Here is a 26040-nt window from a genome sequence, read left to right on the forward strand (position 1 = left end):
TATATATATATATATTTTTTTTTTTTTTTTTTTTTTACTGTGTGCTGTATATTTTTTATAAAAGGTAAGTATGAAAAGAAGTAATAGTTAACACCAGAAAACAGCATGCTCCTACTGTTAGGTTCAGTGTTTGACATTGAATCAATCTGATGTACAGTTGAGAGCAGTTGGGCTTTGTTGCAGCTGTAGTTTAACTTCCTCCCTCCTTTCAATTATATATATAAAATTGTAATATATATGTGTGTTACATACACACACACACACACATATGAGACAAGGTCTCACTCTGTTGTCCAGATTGGAGTGCAGTGGTGCGATCATAGTCCTGGGTGAAGTGATCCTCCTGCCTCAGCCTCCCAGGTAGGTGGGACGGCATGCATACACCATCATGTCCTGCTAATTTTTAGTATTTTTTTGTAGAGATGCGGGTATTGCTATGTTGCCTAGGCTGGTCTCTAACTCCTGGCCTCAAGCGATCCTGCCTTGGCTTCCCAAAGCACTGGAATTACAGGTATGAGCCACTGTGATTGGCCATTTCAGATATTTTGAGTGGACAAAGTTTTGTTTTAACAGAAAATTTGGATATGAGCACTGGTGAGATTCTAGTGTTTTTTAGGTTTTGTTTTTTTGTTTTGTTTTGCTTTTCAGCTGAGCTGCCAGTTTTGAAAGAACAGATTTTCTTTGCACTAATCACAATAGTGTATTTTTGAATTTCTGGGGTATTTGACTTGTAATCTATTGATGTACTTGGCTTTCTGTGCCTCAGGTGAACTCTCAGTCATATTATCATTCCCTTTGGAGGACACAGTTCTTAGACCATAATGCCTCAGAATGACTTCCTTTGTTCCAGGTCTGTCATTTTTCTTAGCTTCCTAATAAATGAGCACACCCTTTCTAAAATCAGCACACTGGTTGTTTAAAACCAAGAAATATTTCCAACACTAGACTTACAAGGGTACTAACAAGCCACTATTTGCTAAACTTTCATTTTGCAACAAGTCTCTACTGGACAATGAAAGATAAAAGTTACCTTCCTTTTTCACAAATTCATTGAGCACTTAAATATATAACATCTTACTACAAAATACAGTATAATCTTAGTCCTTCTACCTTGTGATTCCCCATCTTTTTTTGTTGTTGGTGTTTTTTTTTTTTTTTTTTTTTTGAGACAGAGTCTTGCTCTGTGGCCCAGGCTGGAATGCAATGGCATAATCTCAGTTCACTGCAACTTCCACCTCCCGGGTTCAAGTGATTCTTCCGCCTCAGTCTCTCGAGTAGCTGGGATTATAGGCACACGCCACCAGGCCTGGCTAATTTTTGTATCTGTAGTAGAGACAGGGTTTCACCATGTTGGCCAGACTGGTCTTGAATTCCAGACCTCAGGTGATCTGCCCACCTTGGCCTACCAAAGTGCTGGGACTACAGGTGTGAGTCACTGTGCCCAGTCGATTCCACTATCTCTTACAAGCTTGTAATCAATATCCAATCGGTACAAAGAGAAAAAACTGGGAGAAAGCATTATGAATTCTCAAAACCTTAAAAATAGAAATACATCCATTTCACTTTCTAAAATTCAGTTTTGCACCTACATCTAACTGCACGTGAGGCTAGGAAATATAGTCTTGCTGTATACCCAGGACAAAAGGAAACAGATTTTTCACTATCAGTTCACAGTATCTGCCAATTTTGTTAGCTAAAGACCTCTTACTTTAAAAGTTAAATATTCAACTCAAAAATGTTGATGGAATTGAAGAGAAATGCCTTATCTGTTCAATCAAGCTACTGTATCTGACAATGGAGGCAAGGTATATTTTGATGGTCAGTATGACTGTCTTCTATCACTTCAGCATTACAGTTAGGGATAAACACACATTCCAAATTCTCTTATAATCCCTCCACAAAGCTACAGCAGTGTCCCCTTATCAGTAGGGATATATTCCAAGATCTCCCGTGGATTATCTGAAACTATAGATAGTACTAAACCCTCTATATACTGTTTTTCCCTATACATATATATAGACCTATGATAAAGTTTAATATATATGAGATAAAGTTTAATATATATATTAGGCATAGTAAGACATGAACAATAATAAAATAGAACAATTACAATAATATGCCAGCATACTACTCTTGTGCTTTGGGGCATTAAATAAAATATGGGCTACTTGAACACAAGCACTGAGATACTGCAACAGTCCATCTGATAACTGAGATGGCTACAAAGTGACTAATGAATGGGTAGTGTCTACAGCATAGATATGCAGAAAAAAGAGATGATTTACATCCTGGGCAGCAAGGCAACAAGATTTCATCACACTACTCTGAAGAGCCTATAATTTGAATTTATGAATTATTTCTGAAATTATCTTATTATTTTCAAACCATGATTGACTGCAAATAACTCAAAATGCAGAAAGCTAAGCCATGAATAATGCAAGCCAACTGTATTAACATTTTTAGCCTATGTTATTTCTAAGGGTAAAAGTTAACTAATGGGATTCAAATATTATCAAAGTATTTTTTTTGTCTTAAAACAATTTATTTAATATGTTGGTATGTATCACTAAGCCTCGTGTTCTAGGAATGGACAAAGTCCATGTTTTTCCCTGAGCCACCTTCCCCATACAAATTTTATAATTTTATAAACGTTGACTCTGTCAATTTCCTTCTCCCCATACTATGATGCTTCATAACTTAAATAATAGCTTCCCTGATACAGGAATCAGGACTAAATGACATTTTGCAGGTGTGTTACACCGTGCTTTTCAAAGGCATGATACTTTTTCATGGTTTGTATCCAAATTATTTCTAGCAATGTCAGTATTTAGTCAATCAATGCTTATGGAAATGTCTCCCAGGTTTACTGCTGTTTAATATAGGTATAGTATTTTATTCCCTTTCTGTCTTATCAGTCCAGAAGACTTCAGAAATATTATTTACTGATTCTTGTATCTAACAACTAATTTATAATTGAGGTCTCCATCACATAAGCATTATTCCTTGAATTGCTCCACCTGACAGTTTAAATGTTTTCTCACCATCTTTTCTTCTGACCAGGGAACCATCTCTTCTAAAAAGATAAAAAACCTGGTTAATCGTCTTCAAAGATTATTTTGCAAACCAGTTCACCACTGGGCACTTTCCAAATGAGCATTTTTTTTCTTTTTCATCAGGGATCTGTAAACTATTCTTTACCTGTACATACAGAGATCCAAGGAGAAACAATCCAATCATCTGCATAACCAGAAAAAATGAGAACATTGTTTTTTGTAGATGCATGTATCACAATTATTTTGCATGTAGTTTAATTGGATTGCCAATTTTGTTCTTTAGAATTTGGGCTCTACAAAGGTTACATCCCATTAAAAAGGCTCAATATTTACCTGTTCAAGACTACTTTTACATGTAATTATAACTTGCTATAAACAAAAATCTAAGAAGCTCTTGACTACGGTTATGACTTTTGTTTGATATTAATCATATCTGCTGTTATTCCCAAACTTCTCAATGTTATATGAATACTAACCCTTGTTTCATATAAAATATGACTAAATTTACCTATAGGTACCTTTCTCCTTCATTGGTGATTACAGTCTCACACCAGAGACTAAACTGCATGAAACTACTGCAAGCATGTGTATGACAGACCAATCAGCTTAGTATCTGGCATTGTGACCAGAAAAAAAAAAAGAAAAAAAAATCATCACCTACAAAATCTCTTGGGCAAAACTTAAGCCATGAAAGAGCTCACACGAATCCAGGTCTACTTTCCTTTACAGGTAGATTCCAGAACAATAACAAAAAATTTAAGACTATAAGAAATGATTTAATATGATAAAACTCCCATTTCAAAACCCATTTCTAAAGGATTTACTGACCAATGCTGATTATTCAGTCATGGAAAATGTCTCTCATAAAAGTGCTCCTAACAAAACATGATCTGCAATAATTTATAAAATGTGAAGGGCTAGATGTGCAGACTGATTGGTGCACGTCAGGTTGTTTCTCTTAAGGTATAAAAAACTATGATATCATAGTCTTTCGACTTTATTTTCTAGGATAGAAAAGTATAGGCATAGGTGTTTTTAATAGTCTTCTTGATGATATCCTTTAAAATAATCTATCGAATGGCTTCTTTCATGTTTCCTGATTATCAGTATTCATCAATGTTACTGTCAGCCTTGATTAACTGGTTGAAAATTTCAGAGCAGAATAAGCAACTTCTGTGAACCTTTCCCCAATCCCTGAGAATCATAATCATTACAGAAATATTTTATCCTTTCATCAAATATCTCTGGAAAGTAGCCGTGTTCGTTCACCGTTAATAGGGCAAGGTGCAGTGTCATAGAGGTTTAATCCATGTAAATTGGCTTCCACCCGTAAAGAAATTTTCTGGAACAGAAAAGAAAATTATATATAGAAGTTTCCTCCTTAAAGAGAGATCACTCCTTCAATATGTTCTATAGGTTACCTTGTGATTACGAATGTAAATCAATTCTAATAGTAATAAGAGTGAGATAACTGTTTTACTATCAAAGGTATCCTCTTTGTACCAATTAAAATCTGGAAAATCAAGCTTCTCTATTCATAAAGTTCCTTGTTTTCTTTGGTTTCTACTAAGAATCAGTAAAATGTTAAGAATGACCTATGTAAAAGTACACAGAATCAATAAAAATTTCTATTTAAGAATTTCTGAAATTTATTTCATAGCCCCATTTCCAAGGCTAAATCTTGCTAGCAATACACTACTTCTTTAAACACAGAAACAATTTGCCTGAAAAGTTACATCACTTGTTTATGATACCATATCATAAACAGTTAATTTTCAAAAAGGCTGAGAGTTGCCTATGGAAAGTTCTCTTAGTCCACCTTCCTGGACTAAGATAAGAAAAGGAAGTCTCACTGAATGAAGCTAATACTGTGTTTTCTTACCTGAAAATCACGAATGTAAGTCAGGAAAAAACCAAAGAAGGAAAATGACATAGACCATTCTGCTGCGGTAGTGATCATGTGAAGCACATAACCCTGAGTGAGAGAAAAAAAAGAACAGTTTTGCGAAATTTCGTTTAAACAATCTATATACTATGTTTCAAATAAAAAACACACAATTCTTATAAAACAATGGAGCTTCTGAAAATCAACCCTTGACTTACCAGGCATATATCTCTAGAATTAAAGAGCCAGCTTTAGGAAGTCCTCCTAAATGACACTCTATTTGTTTCATTGGGAGCGAATAAAATTTCCACTTAAATAGCTAAGACAGAACAGGATCATTTTTACTCTACAATCGAGAAATCACTACTGCCTTACCCAAAGCCATAAGATTCATAATATGTGACTAAGAGTCTTTAGTATATGTTCCTCTTCCTTTATTCTCAGGGTCCAAGATGCTACCTACATTCAGATATCGACAATACTGAAACCTAAATGCAGAGTCCATAATCAGTTTCCAGATAACAAAAAGTGGGAGATGTCTTTTCAATTCAGAAAACAAGTATTGAAAACATAAATGATCACGGTTGGCTATATTATATACTATACCCACATTTAGGGGAGTCAATTTCTCAGAAAATTATTTTGCCATCACAGTGCTCTTCATATTTTGACAGTATCTACAGATCACAGGTAACAGGAGAATATAGAAGGTTCTACATAAACCCTACCATATCCAGAAAATAATTTTAATACAGAACTGATTATTCCACTAGAAGACTTTCATTATTACTGATAAAATGAAAAACACATCAAGATCAACCAAAATAACCATCTTTAATATAAAACGAAGTTTTACAGACTGTAAGTTCTTACTTTGTCCTCGGGGTTCCAATGGAGTTTCTGTTCTAAATCAGTCCCAAAATTGCCACTGTGCAAAATTGATGAGCAAGTCAGCACTATAAAAACATAAGTCAAGGAAGAATCTCAGAGAAGACCTCAGAGAACAAAAATCACTTTACAGTCTAAAAGGATTACTCACACATTTATTGCTAAGGTCTGAACCCATTTTCTTAAAGACTTAATGTTACACAGCAGTGGTACTGTAAAACAAAATGTGCTGCTCAGAGGGTCACAACAAAATGGTTTTCACAGTCAAATCCCACCTCTTTGTTCAGAAAATTAGCAGTTCTATCATAATCTTTAACTAAATAATGGTTCTCAGAGACGGCATTTACTCATCCCTCATTTCTTTAAAGTGAGTATGATCAGGCTCAACATTTTGTTCCTAGCTCAATTACTGAGTGCTATGTACAATCTGAATTTCATATTTCAAATTCTTTAGTTTAGGGTTGTGAACCTAAGAATCTCTCCTACAAAAAAAAAGAAAGAAAGAAAGAAAGAAAGAAAGAAAGAAAGAAAGAAAGAAAGAAAGAGAAAGAAAGAAAAGGCTTCTTACACTGCACCAATAGTGTTCACTTAAATTTTGTCATTCAATTCCTTTCCAAGTGTAGTCACATTGTACAGTGAAGGATACTGCTAAATGCACTTACTCCACACCAGATAACCAACAATAGTCTGATCCAGAAGACTTGTTTGCCATGGATTTTGGGCTGCATTTGGTAGGAAAGGATGGTCTGAACAAACATATATAATGAGCCCATACCAAAGGTAAGCACAGCTCCACTTACATGTGCAGCAAAAAGGGCTGTTTTCTGAGAGACAGAGAGAAGAAATACGTCAATAAAAGAAACTCAGAACACATTGGCAACACAACATTTAAAAGCACAAGTCAGAGATTTTAATAGGACATTCACTGAGTAGAGAAGCTCGGCCAATTCTACAAACAAATTACTGAGGTAATTTTCTCTCATAATACTCGGCATAAACCTGAGGATTATAGTAATACCAAACTATTTCATACATCTCCACTGGAAATATAATAGGAACTATTCATTTATTATTTTCTTCACTTAATAATATGTTTACTTGGTGCCTATTAGGTGCTAGGCACTATTCTAAATCTTCAGATCCATTAGAGAACAGGCAAAAATCCAGCTCTGAGTTTAGTAAAGATACACAAACAATAAACTTCAGAAATAAGGAAATTCCAGTGTGCCTGATGGTGATAAGTGTCATAGGAAAAGCACAGTGCAGTAAGAAAAGATTAGGATGGACGGCAGTGCTGGGAATTGGGATTTTCCATTTAAATTCAATTTAACTGTAAATAAAATTTAAAGACTCAAGAAATTGAAACATTCTCCCTTGGCTCTAGCTTGATTGGTTTTATATAGTTACGCTGCCATAAGCCAAGGAACACCAAGGACTACTGGTAATCACCAGAAGCCAGGAACAGATTCTCCCTCTGAGCCTCCAATAGAGAATCAACCCTACCAACACCCTGATTTTAGACTTCTGGCCTCCCAAACTTTGACAGAATAAATTTCTATTCAGTCACCCAGTTTGATATTTTATTATGGCAGCCATAGAAAATTAACATAGATTTCTGCTTACTAAACTTTTACTACTCTCCTTTGATAAATTTCATATGAAGAAAAAAATTCCTCTAAGTAGGTAGTGAAGACACTTGCCATGTAGTTATTTTACTGAACAACATATACAAATTTGTTTTAAAAGAAATTCAATTTTATTTTTTAAGTTAGATTTTCAAATACCATTTTATAGCAATTATTAGGCATCTCTTTAAATGCAGGCAACCATAGCAATAACAGAATTTTTTCTAATCCTGCATAGTCCCTTTAACCTCTCTCAATAAGTTACTAAATAATTAATGAAAGCATGTTTGTCCTAAGTACTATGCTAGGTGCTGGAAATACAATGGTGAACGTTTCAAAACCATTGTGCTTATAATTAATAAAGAAATACATCAACTAAAAAATAAAAATAATAAATTTACAACCATGGATATAAAGGGCGTTATGGCATACCAAACAGAGGAAACAGTATGTGAAAGGGAATTAAATAAGCTTGTCCTATTTAAGGAGCACAAAAAGTGTTATATACAATGGAGACATTAAGAAGGGGAATAATGCAAAATTAGGCTTGAAAGGTAGACATCAGCCAGATCATACAAGATCTTTGAGTTAGTTAGGCAGTTTGGTGGTTTAGCAAATTATTTCTTTCTCTCTTGATTGTATCTCTTTTTACATAATTTTTAAACCTGTAGAACTTTAAGCAAGGACACAGGGAAGCAAAGTGAGATGTATATACATTTCCAAAAGATCACTTTTACTGCAATATGAAGAAATGATTCAAGGAATGTAAGCGTGAATGCACAGGAACCATTGAGGCGGCTATGGCAGTAGCTCAGATAAGAGATGATTAAATCTAAACTAGCTGAGAAGACAGTAAGGCGGGAAGTAAAGACAGAAATGGAAAGAAGTGAATGTCTTCAAAAAATATTCAAGAAGTAAAACCAGTAAGTCCCAACTCCATTTAAAACACAGTGCTAGCCTCTCTTCCAAGCCAATATCTGCAAGGGTAAACCATTTATAGACCTGGTTTTGTAAAATTTTTCCTGTATAAATCACCCAGAATTTGTCTCCACAAAAGAAAAGGGGGAAGTGGAGGAGGAAGAAGTGCACTCGCCACTTTAAGTAGTAAACGTTTACTCTGGAAAGGAAGGAGATCCTCATTAGGATAGCAGTGAGTAAAAAAGAAAAAAAGAAAGAAAGAGAGTCGTTTGATATCTGCGTAATGCTACAGGATCTGGTTATAAACAGGGCCCAGCAATAAAGCCATCAGTGAAGGATGAAGAGGGCATCTAAAGTTGCATGAAGAGATGTTAACAAAAGAGAAAAAGTAATTTAATTCAAAATTACACGGCCACAGGTACTCTTGGGGTGAAGGTAAATTAGAATAAAAGCTAAAAGCAAAATAATACAGAAAGTATATAGGCTACCTTAAGTAAATGAGATAAAGGTGGAAAGGCAGCTTGTGTGGGTGCTATCAAGAACTGCTATTAGCATTTGCTGGGCTGTGTAAACAAATATCGGAGATCCATTTTTACCATAAAAGTGATGAGAAACATTGTTAAATTGACCAAGAGACAGAGAATCACCATCCTCACACTGAAATTCCCCAAAACATTTTTTAACAATGAGCTACAGAAACTGATTAGGGAAGGCAGAACTCTATTTGTGGCACAGACAGCTAGCTAGTTGTACACCCAAATTGTTGGTAACCTTTCATAGTATAAAGTGGCTGTTGGGAAATAATGTCTAGCAAAACTACATTTTCTCCAGGGTCCATTTTTTCTGACCTGTGCACACCTGCTGCACCCCTATATCTAGCAAACATGAATGTCAATGGAATTACATGAGTTACTGTCAGGTGACAAAAATTCTCTCCTTCACCAAACCCAGCTCAGCTTACTCTGAACTCTCTTGTCAACTAGGTCCTAACTTCTGGGTTGCCATGTTCATCTCTGCATTGTCCAATTTTAGCAAGAATCTTGTTCAATTTAACCATAATCCTCCCATTCTCAATATCTGATCACCATAAATATAATTATCACCTCTACCATGCCTCAAGTGATGTGTAATCACCCTGGTCTGCCTTCACCAAGAATCCTATTAGGTCAGTACTATGGTTTTGACATTTGACCCCTCCAAATCTGAAGGTGCAATTTGATCCTCAATGTTGGAAATGGGGCCTAATGGCAGGTGTCTGGGTCACAGGGATGGATCCCTCATGAATAGACTGATGTGGGGAGTTGCGGGTGGTGAATGAGTTCCCACTCTATTCATTCCTGTGATAGCTGGTTGTTAAAAAGAGACTGGCACCACCACCCCCTTGTTTCCTCCCTTGCCATGTAAAGCTCTCCACACACCAGCTCCTGCTTTGCTTTCCATCATGTGTAAGCTTCCTGAAGTTCTCATCATAACCAGATGCTGGCATCATGCTTCTTGTACAACCTGCAGAATCATGAGCCAAATAAATTTTTTCTTATAAATTACCCAGCCTGAAGTATTCTTTATAGCAACACAAAACAAACCAAGGCAGTTTAACCAGAATTCCTTCTTAACCCTTACGTTTTCAGCTTAGTAACTTTCCATCCACTAACCACTGCACCCTGCTCCACAGCTATAAATTCCCACTTTTACTTGTATTCAGAGTTGAGCCCAGTGTTTCTTTCCTACTGCTCTCTCTGTGGAGAACTGAAAAATATTTGATGAAGGTTGATCACTACTTTCACATTAAGTATTTGACATTATTTTTTCCTGAGAAAAAGCTAGAAGACCTATAGCTCTTCCTTTCATTTCCTCATATACAAGGCAGGACACCTAGGAATGCAGGCAATCAATGAAAACATCCAAACAAGTAGATAAAATAGGTAAATGATTATAAATTGTTAGGCATGCTAAAAACAAAACTTTTAAAATCTGTAATTGTGTCACTTATAATTTATATCAATTTTGTTTCAGTAGTGAGTTGAAGTAATCTCCAACTAAGTAGTAATGAAGACTCTATAGTCCTGTGGATCCTAAAAAAAAGTTAAAATAATTTGCATTTGTTCAGACTTTTAAATATGAATTTTTCTAGTTGTGCAAGTAGCTATTTCTAATAGGGTCAAATAATTTAAAGGAAGTGATTTCTACTTTGTTAAGGTAAAGAAATAACAGCATGTAACTGAATGCTTCAGGTTTCCCTTTTAATATGTATTATATTTATGTACTTAAGGAAAACACCTATGCTGGGCTAAAACACAAACCTGGAAGTTTGCCACAACAGCAAGTCCTAAACAACTCAGTATTCCAAGTACAAGGCCAGCCTTGTTTAATTTGATGATAACGTTCTCTTCAGGACTCAGAGCATGAACTTGTTTATAACGAACATAAATGGTAGCAACGCCTGGGAAAAGATAATCCAAAAAACAACAAAGTAATAAATAACCAAGAAACAAAGTTGCCAATGAAGAGTTCACAAAGGTCACTGCTATCCAGAATCACAGATTTTCCTTTTAAAATTAACCAGAGGGAATAAAAGAAGAAAACAAAAAACAAAATAGCTGTAGTTTTGTTTTTGGTTTTAAGAGATGGGGGTCTCTCTACGTTGCAGAGGCTGGACTCCAACTCCTGACCTCAAGTGATCCATTGGACTCAGCCTTCCAGACAGCTGGGACTGTAGGTTCATACCTGTGTGCCTGGCTCATGCTGTGGATGTTGGAGAGCCTTAAGGTTGTATTACAGAACTACTGATGTCTCCAGTGACTAAGCAAATCATCTGCCTTCCATGGGTCTCATATTTACAAAGAGTTATATAAAACACAAAATATTTTTATGATGAACATCAGAATCAGAAGTAACTAGTTCTAGAATATAGATAAAATGGGCATAGGCAAAAAACCCAAAAGCTTATTTGTGTCACTCTCATATCATTTTATTTCAAATTACAACTTGGCTCAATAAGATATTGCAGCCAATTAACAGGAGGAAAAGCCCACCCTACCATATTTATCAGTCAAGAACTAGCTAAATCAAATTTTCCATTGCAGAAATATTGCCAGAGAATTCAACAGTGTAGAAAGCATTACAGAGATATGCTGGTAAAGACATGTTTCTAAAGAGTTTGGTCATGAGACGAACTTCTTTAAGTTGAATTATCTTCCTGATTTCCATTTTTGACCCAAGCAAATAATAAACATCATACAGAAGAATGCAAATATTTAAAACAATCACACTTGATAGAAAAATATCATGTGAGTAAACCATTAATAAAAATTTGGTTCAAATTAAATAGGGCTATGAAATACTTCAGTAGCAACTCTATCCCTTTAGCATTAGAATATTGCTCAAAAATCAAAACATGGTTCCATCTTTATTCTCAAACACCTAAACTGCTTATCCCAAAGGAATTTAGTTAGGGTTAGTTGTGGTCAGCTGCATCCACAACTCTTTGTTCCTTACTGGTTGCTTAAGAAGTCCACTACAGTCCTCAAGGAATATATGGTTATACTTAACAACTTCCATTTGAATGAATAGTAGAATAATCCTATACATATTTTTTAAAGGTTTATTCCCATAAGTCAGCATTGCTAGAAAAGTGTTTATCTTTTAAAAGGAGCATAATTATGATCAATTATTTAGTGATAACATACTCTCAAATACAACTAGAAAGTAAAACAAGTAACACTCCAGTGTTGAAACAAGAAAATACAGTAGCAATTTGGCTACTCAGTATTATTGTTAAAATCACTTTCAATACTTACATAAAACTGCCGCAATATTTAGCATTGCCCCAAATAAGCATTTTTCTGGAGCCAGTGTACCAGTGTCACTGAAAGAAGAAAAGGAAGATATGTGCATTTCTCACACTAGATAGACACATATATTTCTTCTAAGGGATAAGAATACCAGGAGTTACTTCAAACCTCTTATCTTTTATAAGTCCATGAGTTCAACTCTTATCATTTTATACAGAGAACATGACAATTTGAGTTCACAAATATCTGCCTACTTCACTTTCTACTCACATCATTTTAAGATTATTTTTCTTCCACATAGGAGAAATCAATATATACTGATCTTTAAAAAGCTATCCTTGGTATGTTAAGACTATGTTATTGACCGACCATCATTGAGGCAGATGCATTTATCTGTCCCACCAGAATATTCCTTAAACACCACAGGCTTTTCACAACTCTGCCTTTTTGCACCTTTTGTTGACTATGCCTGTATTCAATTAACACCTATTAACCTACTGATCAATTTTTAAAAGTATTATCAAGTACTTACCATGTGCCAAACACCATTTCAGAAACGGGAACACAGTGATAAGTAAAACAGAAAAAGCCCCTGCCCTCGCAGAGCTTACATTCAAGACCAGTTTTGAGTCTCTTCCCCTCTATAACCTTGGATGACTCCTCTAGCAGACAGTGACTCACACAGCATGTTTTCTGAACTTCCATAAACTCACTTACCACACAGCATTGCAATGTATCCACTTACATGCCTGTCTTTCAGGGCAGTATGCAACACACCCAGGCAGATTAAAACCCCACCATTTACTTACTGCAGGACCTTAGGTTCATCCTTTTATCTCCCTAAAACTGTTCCCTTCATTTGCAAAATGGGGCTATTCATTCCCTCCCAGCTTCATCATATCGCTGTAAGGATGAAATGTAATGGTAATGCATGTTAAGTATCTAGCACAGTAGCAGGCTCATGGGAGATACCCATTAAATATTAGTTCTTTTCCCCTTCTTAAAACTACTTTTAAAAAGATTAAAAAGCCAATGTCTTTGGCCTTGAATTGACAAATTCAAGATTAAAAAGCCAATGTCTTTGGCCTCGAATTGACACACTACAGGAAAGAGATAATCAGGGTTTCAACTAAGACAATGCAATGGGGATAAAAAAGAAATAGAAAGTTATAGCTGGTAAGAAGCCATAACATTTAGTAAACATTTAGATCAAGGGTGTTAGGAAATGGAATATATTAAACATGAATTGTAAGGATTGCTCCTTATAACTTTACAATTCCGTGAGTCTTTCTCTTAAAAAAAAATAAAAATCTGCAGTGAAAATAGAGAAACAAAAAATAATGTATTTGTAAAGAAACAATTATAAAATAATAAAACGGATCTTTTACATACAAAAGATTTTGGTACTCTGACCATCTTCAGGAGGAGGGAATAAAAAAGTAGAAGTTCCTGCTACTTTTCAAATTTTCCACAATATACATGTATTATTCTTAGAAAAAAGAAATCCATAATTTTCATAGATATACTTCAAATGGTACATGTAAGTTAACAAAGGCATTTTAAGATTTAGCCAACCAGGATGGTTGGCTAAGAGTGTTTTTTCCTTTGGCTCAGGACAGAATGACATACACTGGCCTACAAATGAAAACAGCCATGCCCATCACCTCATTATCATAGCACTTCATCTCAGTGGTCACAGCATCACCAAAAAATGACCATCTAACATCAAAATATATGTTATCATTATTCTCTATGTTAAATATTGGCAAAGTTTAAATGTTTTAGATTAAAATATACATAGATGTTGTAGTATTTCTTCTCTTACCCCAGTGGCTAGTCACTCCCTTGGGCATCCACTACTTGAACCAACTAAGAGAACTCCTGAAGCACACTTATAGCAAAATTGCCTTTGAAGTGAAATTTACATTTGGTTATGTCCACTGGGGCTGCTAACAGCTAAACTTTTTTTTTTTTTTGAGACAGAGTCTCGCTCTGTTGCCCAGGCTAACAGCTAAACCTTTTGGATAGGATCTATGAACTGAAAAGAATTTTGCAAGACTAGCTAGTTTAATCATTTTGCAGATGAAGGAAATGAGCCTACAAGAAATAAAAATAAGTACTAGAGTTTAAATATGTACGTCAGAATGTTGGAGAAAGACCTCAGGGTAATACTAAGTTCAACAGCAGAAAAATGAATAAGCAGAAGGGGCAGAACAGAAAAGGATGTGCCTAGGGTGCTTTTTAAAGAAAATCACATGCAGTACCATCAAGGAAGTGAAACTCTGAAAAGAACTAAGTAGCATTTTATGTTACAGTAGTCCCTTGGTATCTGTGGGGACTGGTTCCAGGACCCCATCAGATAACAAAACCTGGGGATGCTCAAGTCTCTTACATAAAATGGTGTAGTATTTGCATATAACCTATGCACATCTTCCCATATGCTTTAAATCATCTCTAGATTACTTATAACATCTAATACACAGCACTTCATTCCTGTGGATTCAACAAAGTACTTGGCACTTGGCAAACTCAAGTTTTGGAACTTGATGGAATTTCTGCAGAATATTTTTAATCTGTGGTTGATTGGATGTATAGAAGTGGAACTATGGATACGGAGGGCTGGCTGTATTAAAAGTTCTTCAAAATGAAAGCAGACAAGTTCTCAGATGGAGAAAAAAAATACTGTGAAAGACCCTCACAAATGTTAAATATATACCTTCTGGAGTTACTAAAGAATGGTGTGGCTCCTTAGGCTACATATTCCACTAGCAGAGTGGTAATTATTTATCAAATTATTCCTTGAAATGGAAGCTTAAATTCTAAAACATTTTCGGGTTTTGTAAATCTTCCCAAACTGCATCCAATTTGTTTATATCTTTTGTGCCATGCCATACCACCGCAGAAACAACATGTAAATAGTAATGTCCAGATCTTTTCTTGACATTTTTAAAAGATAAATTTAACCTTCCAATTTATCATTCTTTAAAAGATTACTATTTTCTGTGCTGGAAAGGTTATTTTTCTGAAGGTAAACAAATAAATGAAATAACCACAACAACAACAAAACAAAAAATATTACTTAACAATAGCAACAAAATCTGGCATCTCTATGAAGAGACCAATGTTTCAAAAGCATCATATAGAGGTTGAATACTTTCAGGGGCGGACCTAACCACATTCCATGTGAAATCATCTAGATTAAAACACTAGTAGTTGCTTAATCATATTTAATAATAACAATGTTTTAATAATTATGCTTTCTTCATCTCCCTGCCCTATGTAATTTATTTAACCTTTACAGAGAAATTTAAGCCTCAATAGCTCAGAAACCATGCATATGATTATGATTTCCTCATATCCTTTTTGTGAATGCATAAATAGATGCAACACTTTTAAAAGCATGTCTAGAAATGTCAAATGAAAAATGTAGATGCCCTATTACCTATCTAGCATTCTCACTTCTAGAAATCTACCTCACATCAATATCAGTATGTAAAGTTATATGTAATAAAACCTTCATTATAGCACTGTTTGTAACAGCCAGAAGGAAGAAAGAATAAGTAAGCAATTTCTGTATCAACATCCTATCACTTTTTACAAATGAAACAAATTTAAAAACCCAAAAAAGTGAGAAAGGAGGAGAAAAAAAAGAGAGAGTTTTGTACATACATGACAGTAAGATAAAACAAACCAAACTCTGGAAGGAAATCTACCAAACTATGAATTGTCTCTAGGGTATAGAAATTGGAGGGTGTCAGGAAGGGATTTTTGCTTTTCATTTTTATAATCACTCTGGTATTATTTAAAATTTGTTGTAATAATTACTGCCATTGCAATTTTAAAAAAAGAAGGTTATTATAGCTTCTTGGCCTTTTGGCTAAGATCAAGTGTAAAAAAAGAGCATATGCAACTGACTATCCCTTCTTCATTAGTTGTGAGATTTCAAAAATGTTATCGATCAATTTTGATACTTAATATATCAAAAATAGGCAGCATAAAGAGTAAGAGCCTAGCTTCTAGAGTCAAACTGTCCAGGTTTAATTCTTGGTTCCAACACTAACTGAGTTGTATGCTCATGAGCAAATAACTTGACCTCTCTGGACCTCATTTCCTTCTCTCTCAAATGAGGATCATAGTTCCTACCTTATCCAGTTGTTGTAAGGATTCAACTATTTAGGACATGAAGAATGCTTAGAAAATTACTTTCTATGAGGCTGGGCGCAGTGGCTCATGCCTGCAATCCCAGCACTTTGGGAGGCCAACGCGGGCGGATCATGAGGTCAGAAGTTCAAGACTAGCCTGACCAACATTGTGAAACTCCGACTCCACTAAAAATACAAAAATTAGTCGGGCGTGGTGGCGTGTGCCTGTAATCCCAGTGACTCAAGAGGCTGAGGCAGGAGAATCACTTGAACCTGGGAGGCGGAGGTTGCAGTGAACCGAGACTGTGCCACTGTACTCCAACCTGGGCGACAGAGTGAGACTCCATGTCAAAAAAAGAGAAAAAAAGAAAAAAAAACACAAAGTTTTGGGCATGGTGGCTCACACCTGTTAATCTCAGCACTTTGGGAGGCTGAGGCGGGTGGATCATGAAGTCAGGAGTTCAAGACCAGCCTGACCAATATCGTGAAACCCCATCTCTACTAAAAATACAAAAAATAAAAAAATTAGTTGGGTGTAATGGTACACGCCTATAATTCCAGCTACTTAGGAGTCTGAGGCAGAAGAATCGCTTGAACCCAGGAGGCGGAGGTTGCAGTGAGCTGAGATTGCGCCACTGCACTCCAGCCTGGGCAACAGAGAGAGATTCCATCTCCAAAAAAAAAAAAAAAGAAAATTACTTCATATGCAGTAAGTACATCAAGAAATGTTTGTTGTTTCCATTATCTTTTCATATTATTATTATTATTGTTTGCAGCTTTTTTTTTTTTTTACTTTAAGGGGAGAATAATTCCAATTCTATATTCTGAAACAACTTCAAATACTTACTTAGAAAACAAGGCACTAAGGAGTCACAGTTCAATAACCAGTTCACAAACTGAATCTTATTGAGCTGTCTCTACATTTCTCTATCACAAAGGAAAAGCCAAATTTAAGTTCCTTTATATATTCCCTTTATTGTTGCAATGCCAGTGTAAAGTCTGATTTTTAAAAGGTTGACATTAAATGTCGGCTTCAATGTTAAAATAAGAATGAGACCTAGAGTCTCCTATCTAAAGAATACATTTCACTTACCTGATATAAGGTAAAGCCGGGTCTATATGGTGGAGTGTTACTGCAGTAATGTATGAAAATATGAAAGCAGCAGATGTCCAAATTACAAGAGCTGAAGGAAGGAAACTTAGGCCTTGCTGAAACCACCACATTTCAAACAGGCTTTCTGAAATAGAAAAAACATATTAGAAAATTCACAAGGGTTTCCTTATCCTACTTTAGCCAACCACGCCCACAGCCTTGTATTTACCACCCCAAGCTGTTTCACCTCTGAAATCATCCCTCATGCCATACCCCAACACTCGCTCTCCTTCCCTTTCTTGGTGAGTGGAACCAAGATTCACCCACTTGACATAGCTAGAAACCTGCTTTCTTGTCCCATCTTTCCATGGAAAGTACCAAGCACTGTTTATACTACCTCCTAAATTTATTTCAAATCTACCCTTTTTCTCCATCTTCACTGTCATTACTTTACCCAAACCACCATCATCTTTTGGCCGATTATTATAACTTCCTAAGGGGTATCTGTGATATTGTGAAATATATATGTATTTGGTCTTCATCCCATTTCCTGCCAAAAAGCTCTTAAAAACGCTTGGAATCTCCAGGGTAATAGGAGTGTCTTCTATATACTAATAAGGCTTGCAGTTCATAGATAGTTTTAGGATGGGAGCTGGTCATAGGAAAGACCAAGGCATAATTACAGGGTTGGATATTTAGTCCTCCATCCCCAATTCCAAGAAGGGAGAGAGAGAGGATGACAGTTAAGTTGATCGTGCCTGTGTAACCCATAAAAACCCAAAAGGACTGGGTTCAGAGAACTTCTAGATAGCCAAGTATGTGGAGATTCCTGAAGGATGGCATACCCAGAGAGGGTGCAGAAGCTCCGTGCCCCTTTCCGTATCCCCTGCCTTACGCGTCTGGTAAATATAAGCGTTTCTCTGAGTTCTGTGAACCACTGGCAAATTAATCAAACACAAGGAGGGGGTCGTGAGAACCTTGGTTTACAGCCAGTCAGTTAGAAACATGGGTAAGACAAGCCAGGCTTGTGATTGGTGTCAGAAGTTGGGAGGTAGTCTAGTGGGACTGAGCCGTCAACCCGTGCAATCTGATGCTATCTCTAGGTAGATACCATCAGATTTGAATTAGGGGGCATCCAATTGGTGTCGGCTGGTGGAGAGAAATCTCCATACTTCTTGATGATCACAGAAGTATTGTGTTGACTATTGAGTGAGAGAACAGGAAGAACACTTTGGTTTTTCTTCCTCTTTTTTTTTTTGAGACAAGGCCTCACTCTGTTGCCCAGGCTGGAGTGCAGTGGTGCAATCACAGCTAACAGCAGCCTTGACCTCCCTGGCTCAAGTGATCCTCCCACCTCAGCCTCCCAAGTAGCTGAGACCACAAGTATGCACTACTATGCCCAGCTAACTTTATTATTTGTAGAGATGAGGTCTCATTATGCTGCCCAGGCTGGTATCAAACTCCTGGGCTCAAGAAATTCTCCTACTTTAGCCTCCCAAATTGCTGGAATTATAGGTATGAGCCACCCAGTCCAGCCTAGTTTTTCTATTACTCAGTCCTCCTCCAGTCTTGACCAAACCAATCTAGACTCCATTCTAAAACCAAAGTAATCCTAATTTCAAAATACCAATCTGATCACCTTATTCTCCTACAATGGTTTCCCCTATACCCTTAGTCTTTCCTCCTTAACATGGTCCATAAGGTCCTTGCATCGTCTGTCTTTACTTATCTTTTTTTTTTTTTATGAGCCAGAGTGTCACCGTGACACCCAGGCTGAAGTGCAATGGCACAATCTCGGCTCACTGCAACCTCAGCCTGCCAGGTTCAAGAGATTCTCCTGCCTCAGCCTCCTGTGTAGCTGGGATTACAGGCGTCTGCCACTATGTCCAGCCAATTTTTGTATTTTTAGTAGAGAGGGGGTTTTACCACATTGGCCAGGCTGGTCTCGAATTCCTGACCTCAAGTGATCCACCTGCCTTGGTCTCCCAAAGTGCTGGGATTATAGGCTGAGCCACCGTGCCTGGCCCGTCTTTACTTATCTTTCTATATTCACCTCTGGCCATGCTTGGTTCTCAATTCTTTGCTCTATCATTATCTCATCACTATTACAAAAGCAAACACCTAGCATTTACTATGCCTTACCAGTGTTTACTAAACACCTTAAATACATGAAATAATGTACTTTCTTCAACAGAATTACAGAGGTTAAGACAACTGCCCAAGGACATAGAGCTGGATGTGGTGGAGATAGGATTCGAACTCAAGCAATTTGATTCTAATGCCCAATCAACTATGCCACACTGCCATAGCATAGTTCTTGCAGATCTTCAAATGTGTCATGCTCTCTAGCACACCTTCAGACCTTCATGGTGACTACGACACTACCTATCCAGTTAACTTTTGTATGTTTTTCAAGGCTCAATCTTTCCAGCTTCAGTTGAGTGTCCCTGCTTTGTTTTTAACAGCACCCTTTACTTCCCCAACCAGAGCACTCATTACATTTAACTTGCTTGTTTGGTTTTCGCTTCCTCACTAAACTTTAAGTTCTGTGAGAGCAGGAAACAACTGTTGTGTTCACTATTATATTTCCAGCTCTTACATTGGGGTGGTGGGAGTGGGGGCAGAGACAGAGGGCCTAAATACCCCCATACCACACATCACCACTTTCTTCCTTGAATTCCAGACTAAGGACGTTATTAAGTAATAATGAGTCAACAATGTGAATTAAGAAACCTTGGAACAACTTCATGCTTTTAATTTCTTTAATTTAATTTTTTAAAATATAGGAATACTTTTAAATTAGAATACTCCCATGCATTTGAGAATAATTTCATGTTTGAAGGGGTATCTTCTCATATTTTTTGATGACCTAAGGAAATTTAGTGTTTTCCATGAACTTTGTGAATACTTACAGCTTCCTCATCTGAGACTTACTTTCCAAAGAATGAAATCTCAGCCATTTTTGATTCGTATTTGTCATTTACTCTGGCCATCTGATTTGTTGCTAAATATATACATTTGCATTTCATAATCTTCTCTTTTCTCTTCCTTTTTCCTTGTCAGTCCTTAACATCCCATCAATATCTTTTTTCTTCATCTATTCAGTTAATCATCACAAGTCCTTGCCAAAATCCTATTGGTGCTTTCCCCAGTATAGGTTTCCAGGACAAGAGTTCTTAATTTACATAATTTTGAATCATTTCTACGATCTTTAAATTTTTCATTTTTCATCTCTTTAAATGTTCATTTCTGTTTCTGATCATTCCCATAAGTCCTTAGGCGTCTAGTCAGTTTAGCTGTCCCTTGCATATGTTTTACAGTTTTTGACTCTGAACCTATATTGGACAATCTTAAAATCTGGAAGTATCCTAAAAGGCTTAACTAAGGGTGAGTCATTACAGAGAGGATCTGTATTTGTTTTTTCCAGAGAGTATGGCACATTACCAACCCGAGCCAACTTTATGTTAATTTCTTGGCTTCTGGTTTTTCAGACCGTGTAGATATGTAAATTTGAACTTTGTGACTATGAGTGATGGCAGACCCTCCAGTTTCAAGTTTTCAGGTGGTATCTTTATTCCCCCACTGATGAAAATGAACAAATTTCTTTGTGATTTCCCTTTGCCAGGAGGGAGATATTTTTCTGGCACACCTATGACTGAGTGTATAGACTTTTGTGGGTCTTGGCTGAATTTGGGGGAAAAGTGCTTCTCCAATACCATAAGTTGTACAATTTCAAGTGGAAATACTCAAACTTTATTCTATGAAAACATCACCCACTGAAACACAGGTACCATTTACACCAACTACCATAGAATGGCACCCATTGGAGCTATGTGCCTGGGAGGTTATAGGGGTATGAATTCTATTTCTCTGCTTTGGGTAGAGAGCAGCCTGTCACCTGTCCCTGATTGTGCTTTACTTCTGCCATCAGCCAAATGCCCCCAAAGGAGACACACTGCTAGTATACTACTCTAGTTTCGGTTTTTGTTTTTTTTTTTAACTTTTTAGCCGTGGAGATTTCCCCGTCTTTCGTAGAAGACCTGTCATGAATTTAATGAGCTAATGTAATTTATTCAGCATTTAGGTGTATTGGTAAAAGGGATTTTCAAATATTTTGTCCACCTCATTGCTAGTAGCAAAACCTCCTCCCCCTTTGTTGTTTTACATGTCTAAATCCTTCCTTTTCTTCAAAAGTTCAAATGCTATCTTCCACAGACAACTTTACCTAAGCCCTTTGTAGATAGAAATAAGCACCCCTTTCTCTGAGAACATTTGATTTTCACATCTTTCAGAGCTCATTATCTTCTACAGTATGAAAATTCAGGACGGTGTCTTAAGGGAATGAAATCTTTCCACTTATCTACCTAAGCAGAGCAGAGGACCTTACCCATAGTAATCATTCAATTACGTGTTGAATAAACAGCCAAAGCAAAATCCTTTTAATTCCCAAAACTGTTTATGATTTTTCTATTTCAGTAAACAACATTACCATTTTTTTCAGGTTATGACGATTCTAAGACTTCAGAGGAATCTTAAGTTCTCTCTTATAAAGTCCTCACATGCTGTCACCAAGTGAGGGCAATTCTATTTCTACAAGTCATTTAAACCATTCTTCTTCTCAGTTCACACTGTACCCATGTGATTCTGACTTTCAATTCTCTTGCCCTATCTGCTTTTTCCTTCCCCTTCACCCATTCCACATGCATTACCAAATTAACATTCCTAAAGTATTCCTCTCCTCAAAACTGTTTTTTTAAATAAAATTGTGTGAACTTAAGCAAGCTTCGTAACTTCTCTGAACCAGTTTCTCCTTTGAAAAATGGAATAATGTGAGGCAGGGTGAGGTGGCTCATGCCTGTAATCCCGCACTTTAGGAGGCTGAGGTGGGCGAATCATGAGGTCAGGAGTTCGAGACCAGCCTGGCCAGCATGGTGAAACTCCGTCTCTACTAAAAATACAAAAATTACCCAAGCATGGTGGCATACACCTGTAATCCCAGCTACTCGGGAGGCAAAGTAGGAGAATGGAGGCTGACGTAGGAGAATCGCTTGACCCTGGGAGGCAGAGGTTGCAGTGAGCCGAGATTGCACCACCGCACTCCAGCCTGGGCGACAGAGTGAGACTCCATCTCGAAAAAAGAAAAATGGAATAATGTTAAGGTTATCAGCACAGATTGTACCATCTGATATAGCAACCACTGCTACATGTAACTATTGAAATTAACATCTCAAATAGATTAAAATTAAATAAAATTTTTAATTCCTTAGTCACACTAGCCACATTTCATATGCTCAAAAGCCACATGTCATCATCCTGGCCAACATGGTGAAACCCCGTTTCTACTAAAAATACAAAAAAATAGCCAGGTGTGGTGGCAGGCGCCTGTAGTCCCAGCTACTTGGGAGGCTGAGGCAGGAGAATCACTTGAACCCAGGAGGCGGAGGTTGCAGTGAGCCAAGATCGTGCCACTGCACTCCAGCGTGGTGACAGAGTCAGACTCCGTCTCAAAAAAAAAGAAATAAAGCCACATGCCTAGTGGCTACCATTCAAGACAGTAAAAATTTAGAACATTTCCAAGATTGTGGAAAAGTTCTACTGGACTGTGCCAAGTAGTTTTTGTACAGCTTATACTGATAGCACAAGCAAAGAACCTAACACATTGCTGGTGCATAATAAATGGTAGCTTTTAATATTATATGTTAAATAGTATAAAACAATACCCAGTTCATAGAGGTTTATTCAAGGATTAAATAAGATATGTATTTTCAGAGATGATTAGTATGTACTTATTCCTCTTATAATGTGAAAAATGAATTACCTGTTTTACAAATTCACAAAATGTTAGTCTTCAGATCTGCTCATACCTGCACCTTTTGTAAGTCCTAAAATCCACACACAAAGAAAACAGGAAGTTTTTCTCTCAATCCAAACAATTTTAAACGCGTACAGTTTTAAGTTAACATACCATATTGTTCATGGGCAGAATACTACACTATAGCATTGTTAACAGGTTATTTTTCTTTAAAGAGTTGACACTTGAGTTTTTTACAATGATGTTGTACCATCTGGAATTAAATAACGTTTTAATTCTGGGATATCAGTTTTCATATGCATTCTCACATCCAACACCTTCACTATCTTAAAGAGGATAAAAGAAAAATCATTGACTCCTCCTATAGAGAGACAACATGAGGAAAAAAATAATAGATTAAACAAAATAAAGCAATTGCAAGTCCATGTGATATAAAGAACACAGCTGTGAGATGAGATTTCTCCAAACGCAAGTCCCGCCTTTACTACTGCCCAACTCTGTGATTTCAGGCAACTTACTTAGCTTCTGAGTTACAGTACTCAAAGAGTTGTTCCTCGGAGTGGAGTAGAATAAGCACACAATATAATAATGATAGTTGATTTATTAATTATGTAGTTATAAGGCCACAGGTATGGAGAACAACTTCTCTGTATGAATTTTTTCTATGTATGAATTATCTTGGATTCGTATCTCCTTAGGCTTTGAGAGTCCTAGTTGTTTAAACTGACAATTTATAGAGAAGCAGGGCTTGAAATAAATGGTTTACCAGTTTGCGAATGACAACTGAGGAATTTAAATGCATGGACTAGTTGAGGAAGACTAATAGTCAATGTGTTTTCGCCTTTGAAACCCGAAAGCATTGCTGAGTAATTGCCAACCAAACAAAATTAGAATTTTAATGACTCATAATTTAAAAAACCTTTCAAAATAATTGAGAGTATGCAGGAATAAATTTCACAGGGCAGTAAGAATGTTTATAAAAATGTTCTTGTAGGCTGGGCGCGGTGGCTCACGCCTGTAATCCCAGCACTTTGGGAGGCTGAGGCGGGCGGATCATGAGATCAGGAGATTGAGACCATCCTGGCCAACATGGTGACACCCCGTCTCTACTGAGGCAGGAGGCAGGAGAATCGCTTGAACCCGGGAGGCGGAGGTTGCAGTGAGCCAAGGTCGCACCACTGCACTCCAGCCTGGCAACAGAGCGAGACTCCATCCAAAAAAAAAAAAAAAAAAAAAAGGTATTGCATCTCTAGCCTATCTTCTCTGCTTTCTTTGAAGTTCCATGAATCAAAACTGTGATCACAATTTTTTAAACAAATATTTAAATACCCGTGGTAATAAAACGAATTCCTCATGCTGTCTCTGCTAAGTGGTGAATGCTAGGAACTAAGTAAATTCTGGAAGTTCCAAGTGAACGGTCAGAAAGCCCTAAGCTGCTTTTAGAGATGCACAGAACCATCAGGCTCAAAGCAAAATATAATTTAAAAATACTTACTTTTCTAAACTCTAACTTGGCCTCCTGACAAACCTAATATTCTCCTAATGGTTAAACCCCAAAGAGTACAGAAAATTAAGTTTTTTAANGTCTCTGCTAAGTGGTGAATGCTAGGAACTAAGTAAATTCTGGAAGTTCCAAGTGAACGGTCAGAAAGCCCTAAGCTGCTTTTAGAGATGCACAGAACCATCAGGCTCAAAGCAAAATATAATTTAAAATACTTACTTTTCTAAACTCTAACTTGGCCTCCTGACAAACCTAATATTCTCCTAATGGTTAAACCCCAAAGAGTACAGAAAATTAAGTTTTTTAAAAAGCTGCATCAAATGTTACATTGAGAGAAATGAGGACAATCCAATAATGCAATGCAAAATACAGAGTTGCATTTGGTTACTGATTTATAAATTAAAATTTGGGAGAACTGGAAAGATTATTTCTACAGTGTTTCTGTGTTTTTCAGATGTATTCTACTATAAAACACGGTTGTGAAGATACCCAGGACAGGCAATTTCCTTTCTGTGTACGACCCACCCGCTGCGATAGAATTGAGTGTAGAAAACTGAGCTCTGTGTAAACACAAGGTCACCAGGGATCATAATTTCAAACTCTCCCCTCCCCCTCACTCCCTCCAGCCACCAAGGTACATGAACCCAGAACTCACAACCGGAACGTGGACTCAACCGTAGCCTTTGTGGGAAGGGGGTGAAGATTCTTGGTAACTGCTTCAACAAACCAGAGGAATTAATTAGACCTTTGATTTTCACCGCAGGCGCGAAGCACTAGGACGTTTGAGGATCTCCGCTCCGCTTTGCCTGGGACCAGGAAAAGACGCGAGAGACGCAACTCGGCACCAGGCACTGCTTGGGGAAGGAGGAGAGTAGAGGAGACCAAGAAAGAGGACAGAAAGGTAGGGCACGGGGAGCTGAGCCCAGCTGCACTCATCCCCGCCCCTGGAAACCCCCCGCAGCTCCCGCCCCAACCAGCCCCTCCCTGGCGCTTAGCACAAGGTAGCCCCCGGAGGCAATGAGAGCCAGCACGAGTCTCGCGCGCCCGCGACGCGGGTAAGGCGGCTCCTGGCTGCGCCCACTTCCCCAAGCTGCCAGATCCCAATCTCTGACGCACCCTTCTAGAGGGAGCGGGCTCCAAGCGCTGGGGCCTGTGGTTTCTCCCCTACTTCGGCTTACCTTACCAGACCGACCAGCGCTGGCCACTAGCTTCTACGCCCGCCCGCTAGAAGGAAACAGGGCTGGGCCTTGGGGCGCGCTCCCGATCTGACCGGCCGGCCCCGGGGCGCGCTCACGGCCCCGACGAGCGCGCTTACGGCGCTGCTCTTTCAAA

At 37.4% G+C, this 26040-nt stretch overlaps 2 protein-coding genes across 8 annotated transcripts in view; one reads left to right on the forward strand and one right to left on the reverse strand.

Annotated features, from left to right (window-relative positions):
- Positions 1–3455: 3455 nt before the first annotated feature.
- DRAM2 (DNA damage regulated autophagy modulator 2) lies at positions 3456–26028 on the reverse strand. Of its 7 annotated transcripts, none has more exons than XR_001885025.1 (10): positions 25887–26005; positions 25364–25559; positions 23214–23277; positions 17396–17540; positions 12167–12234; positions 10670–10809; positions 6489–6650; positions 5812–5894; positions 4936–5028; positions 3456–4395 (listed from the first exon to the last, which is right to left on the reverse strand). XR_001885025.1 is itself a non-coding variant. In XM_017869655.1 (10 exons), the coding sequence occupies exons 4-10, from the start codon at positions 17524–17526 to the stop codon at positions 4288–4290; spliced, it is 801 nt and encodes a 266-aa protein (XP_017725144.1). In that variant the 5' UTR covers positions 17527–17540; positions 23214–23277; positions 25364–25559; positions 25887–26028; the 3' UTR covers positions 3456–4287. The 7 variants fall into 7 exon arrangements, 5 of the variants coding, with proteins under 5 accessions (XP_017725144.1, XP_017725147.1, XP_017725146.1 ...); XM_017869655.1 differs by having other exon boundaries at positions 6473–6650; positions 25887–26028; XM_017869658.1 differs by having other exon boundaries at positions 6473–6650; positions 25367–25424; positions 25887–26002.
- The window catches only part of CEPT1 (choline/ethanolamine phosphotransferase 1), a 46298-nt gene continuing 45732 nt past the window's right edge, over positions 25475–26040 (forward strand). Inside the window, exon 1 of the mRNA XM_017869643.1 lies at positions 25475–25609. The gene's annotated coding sequence lies outside the window, so the exon portion shown is untranslated. The remainder of the gene's footprint in view (positions 25610–26040) is intronic.

The sequence above is a fragment of the Rhinopithecus bieti genome, unplaced genomic scaffold (assembly GCF_001698545.2).
Source record: "Rhinopithecus bieti isolate Rb0 unplaced genomic scaffold, ASM169854v2 scaffold_3040, whole genome shotgun sequence".
In the NCBI taxonomy this organism is placed as follows: Eukaryota; Metazoa; Chordata; class Mammalia; order Primates; family Cercopithecidae; genus Rhinopithecus; species Rhinopithecus bieti.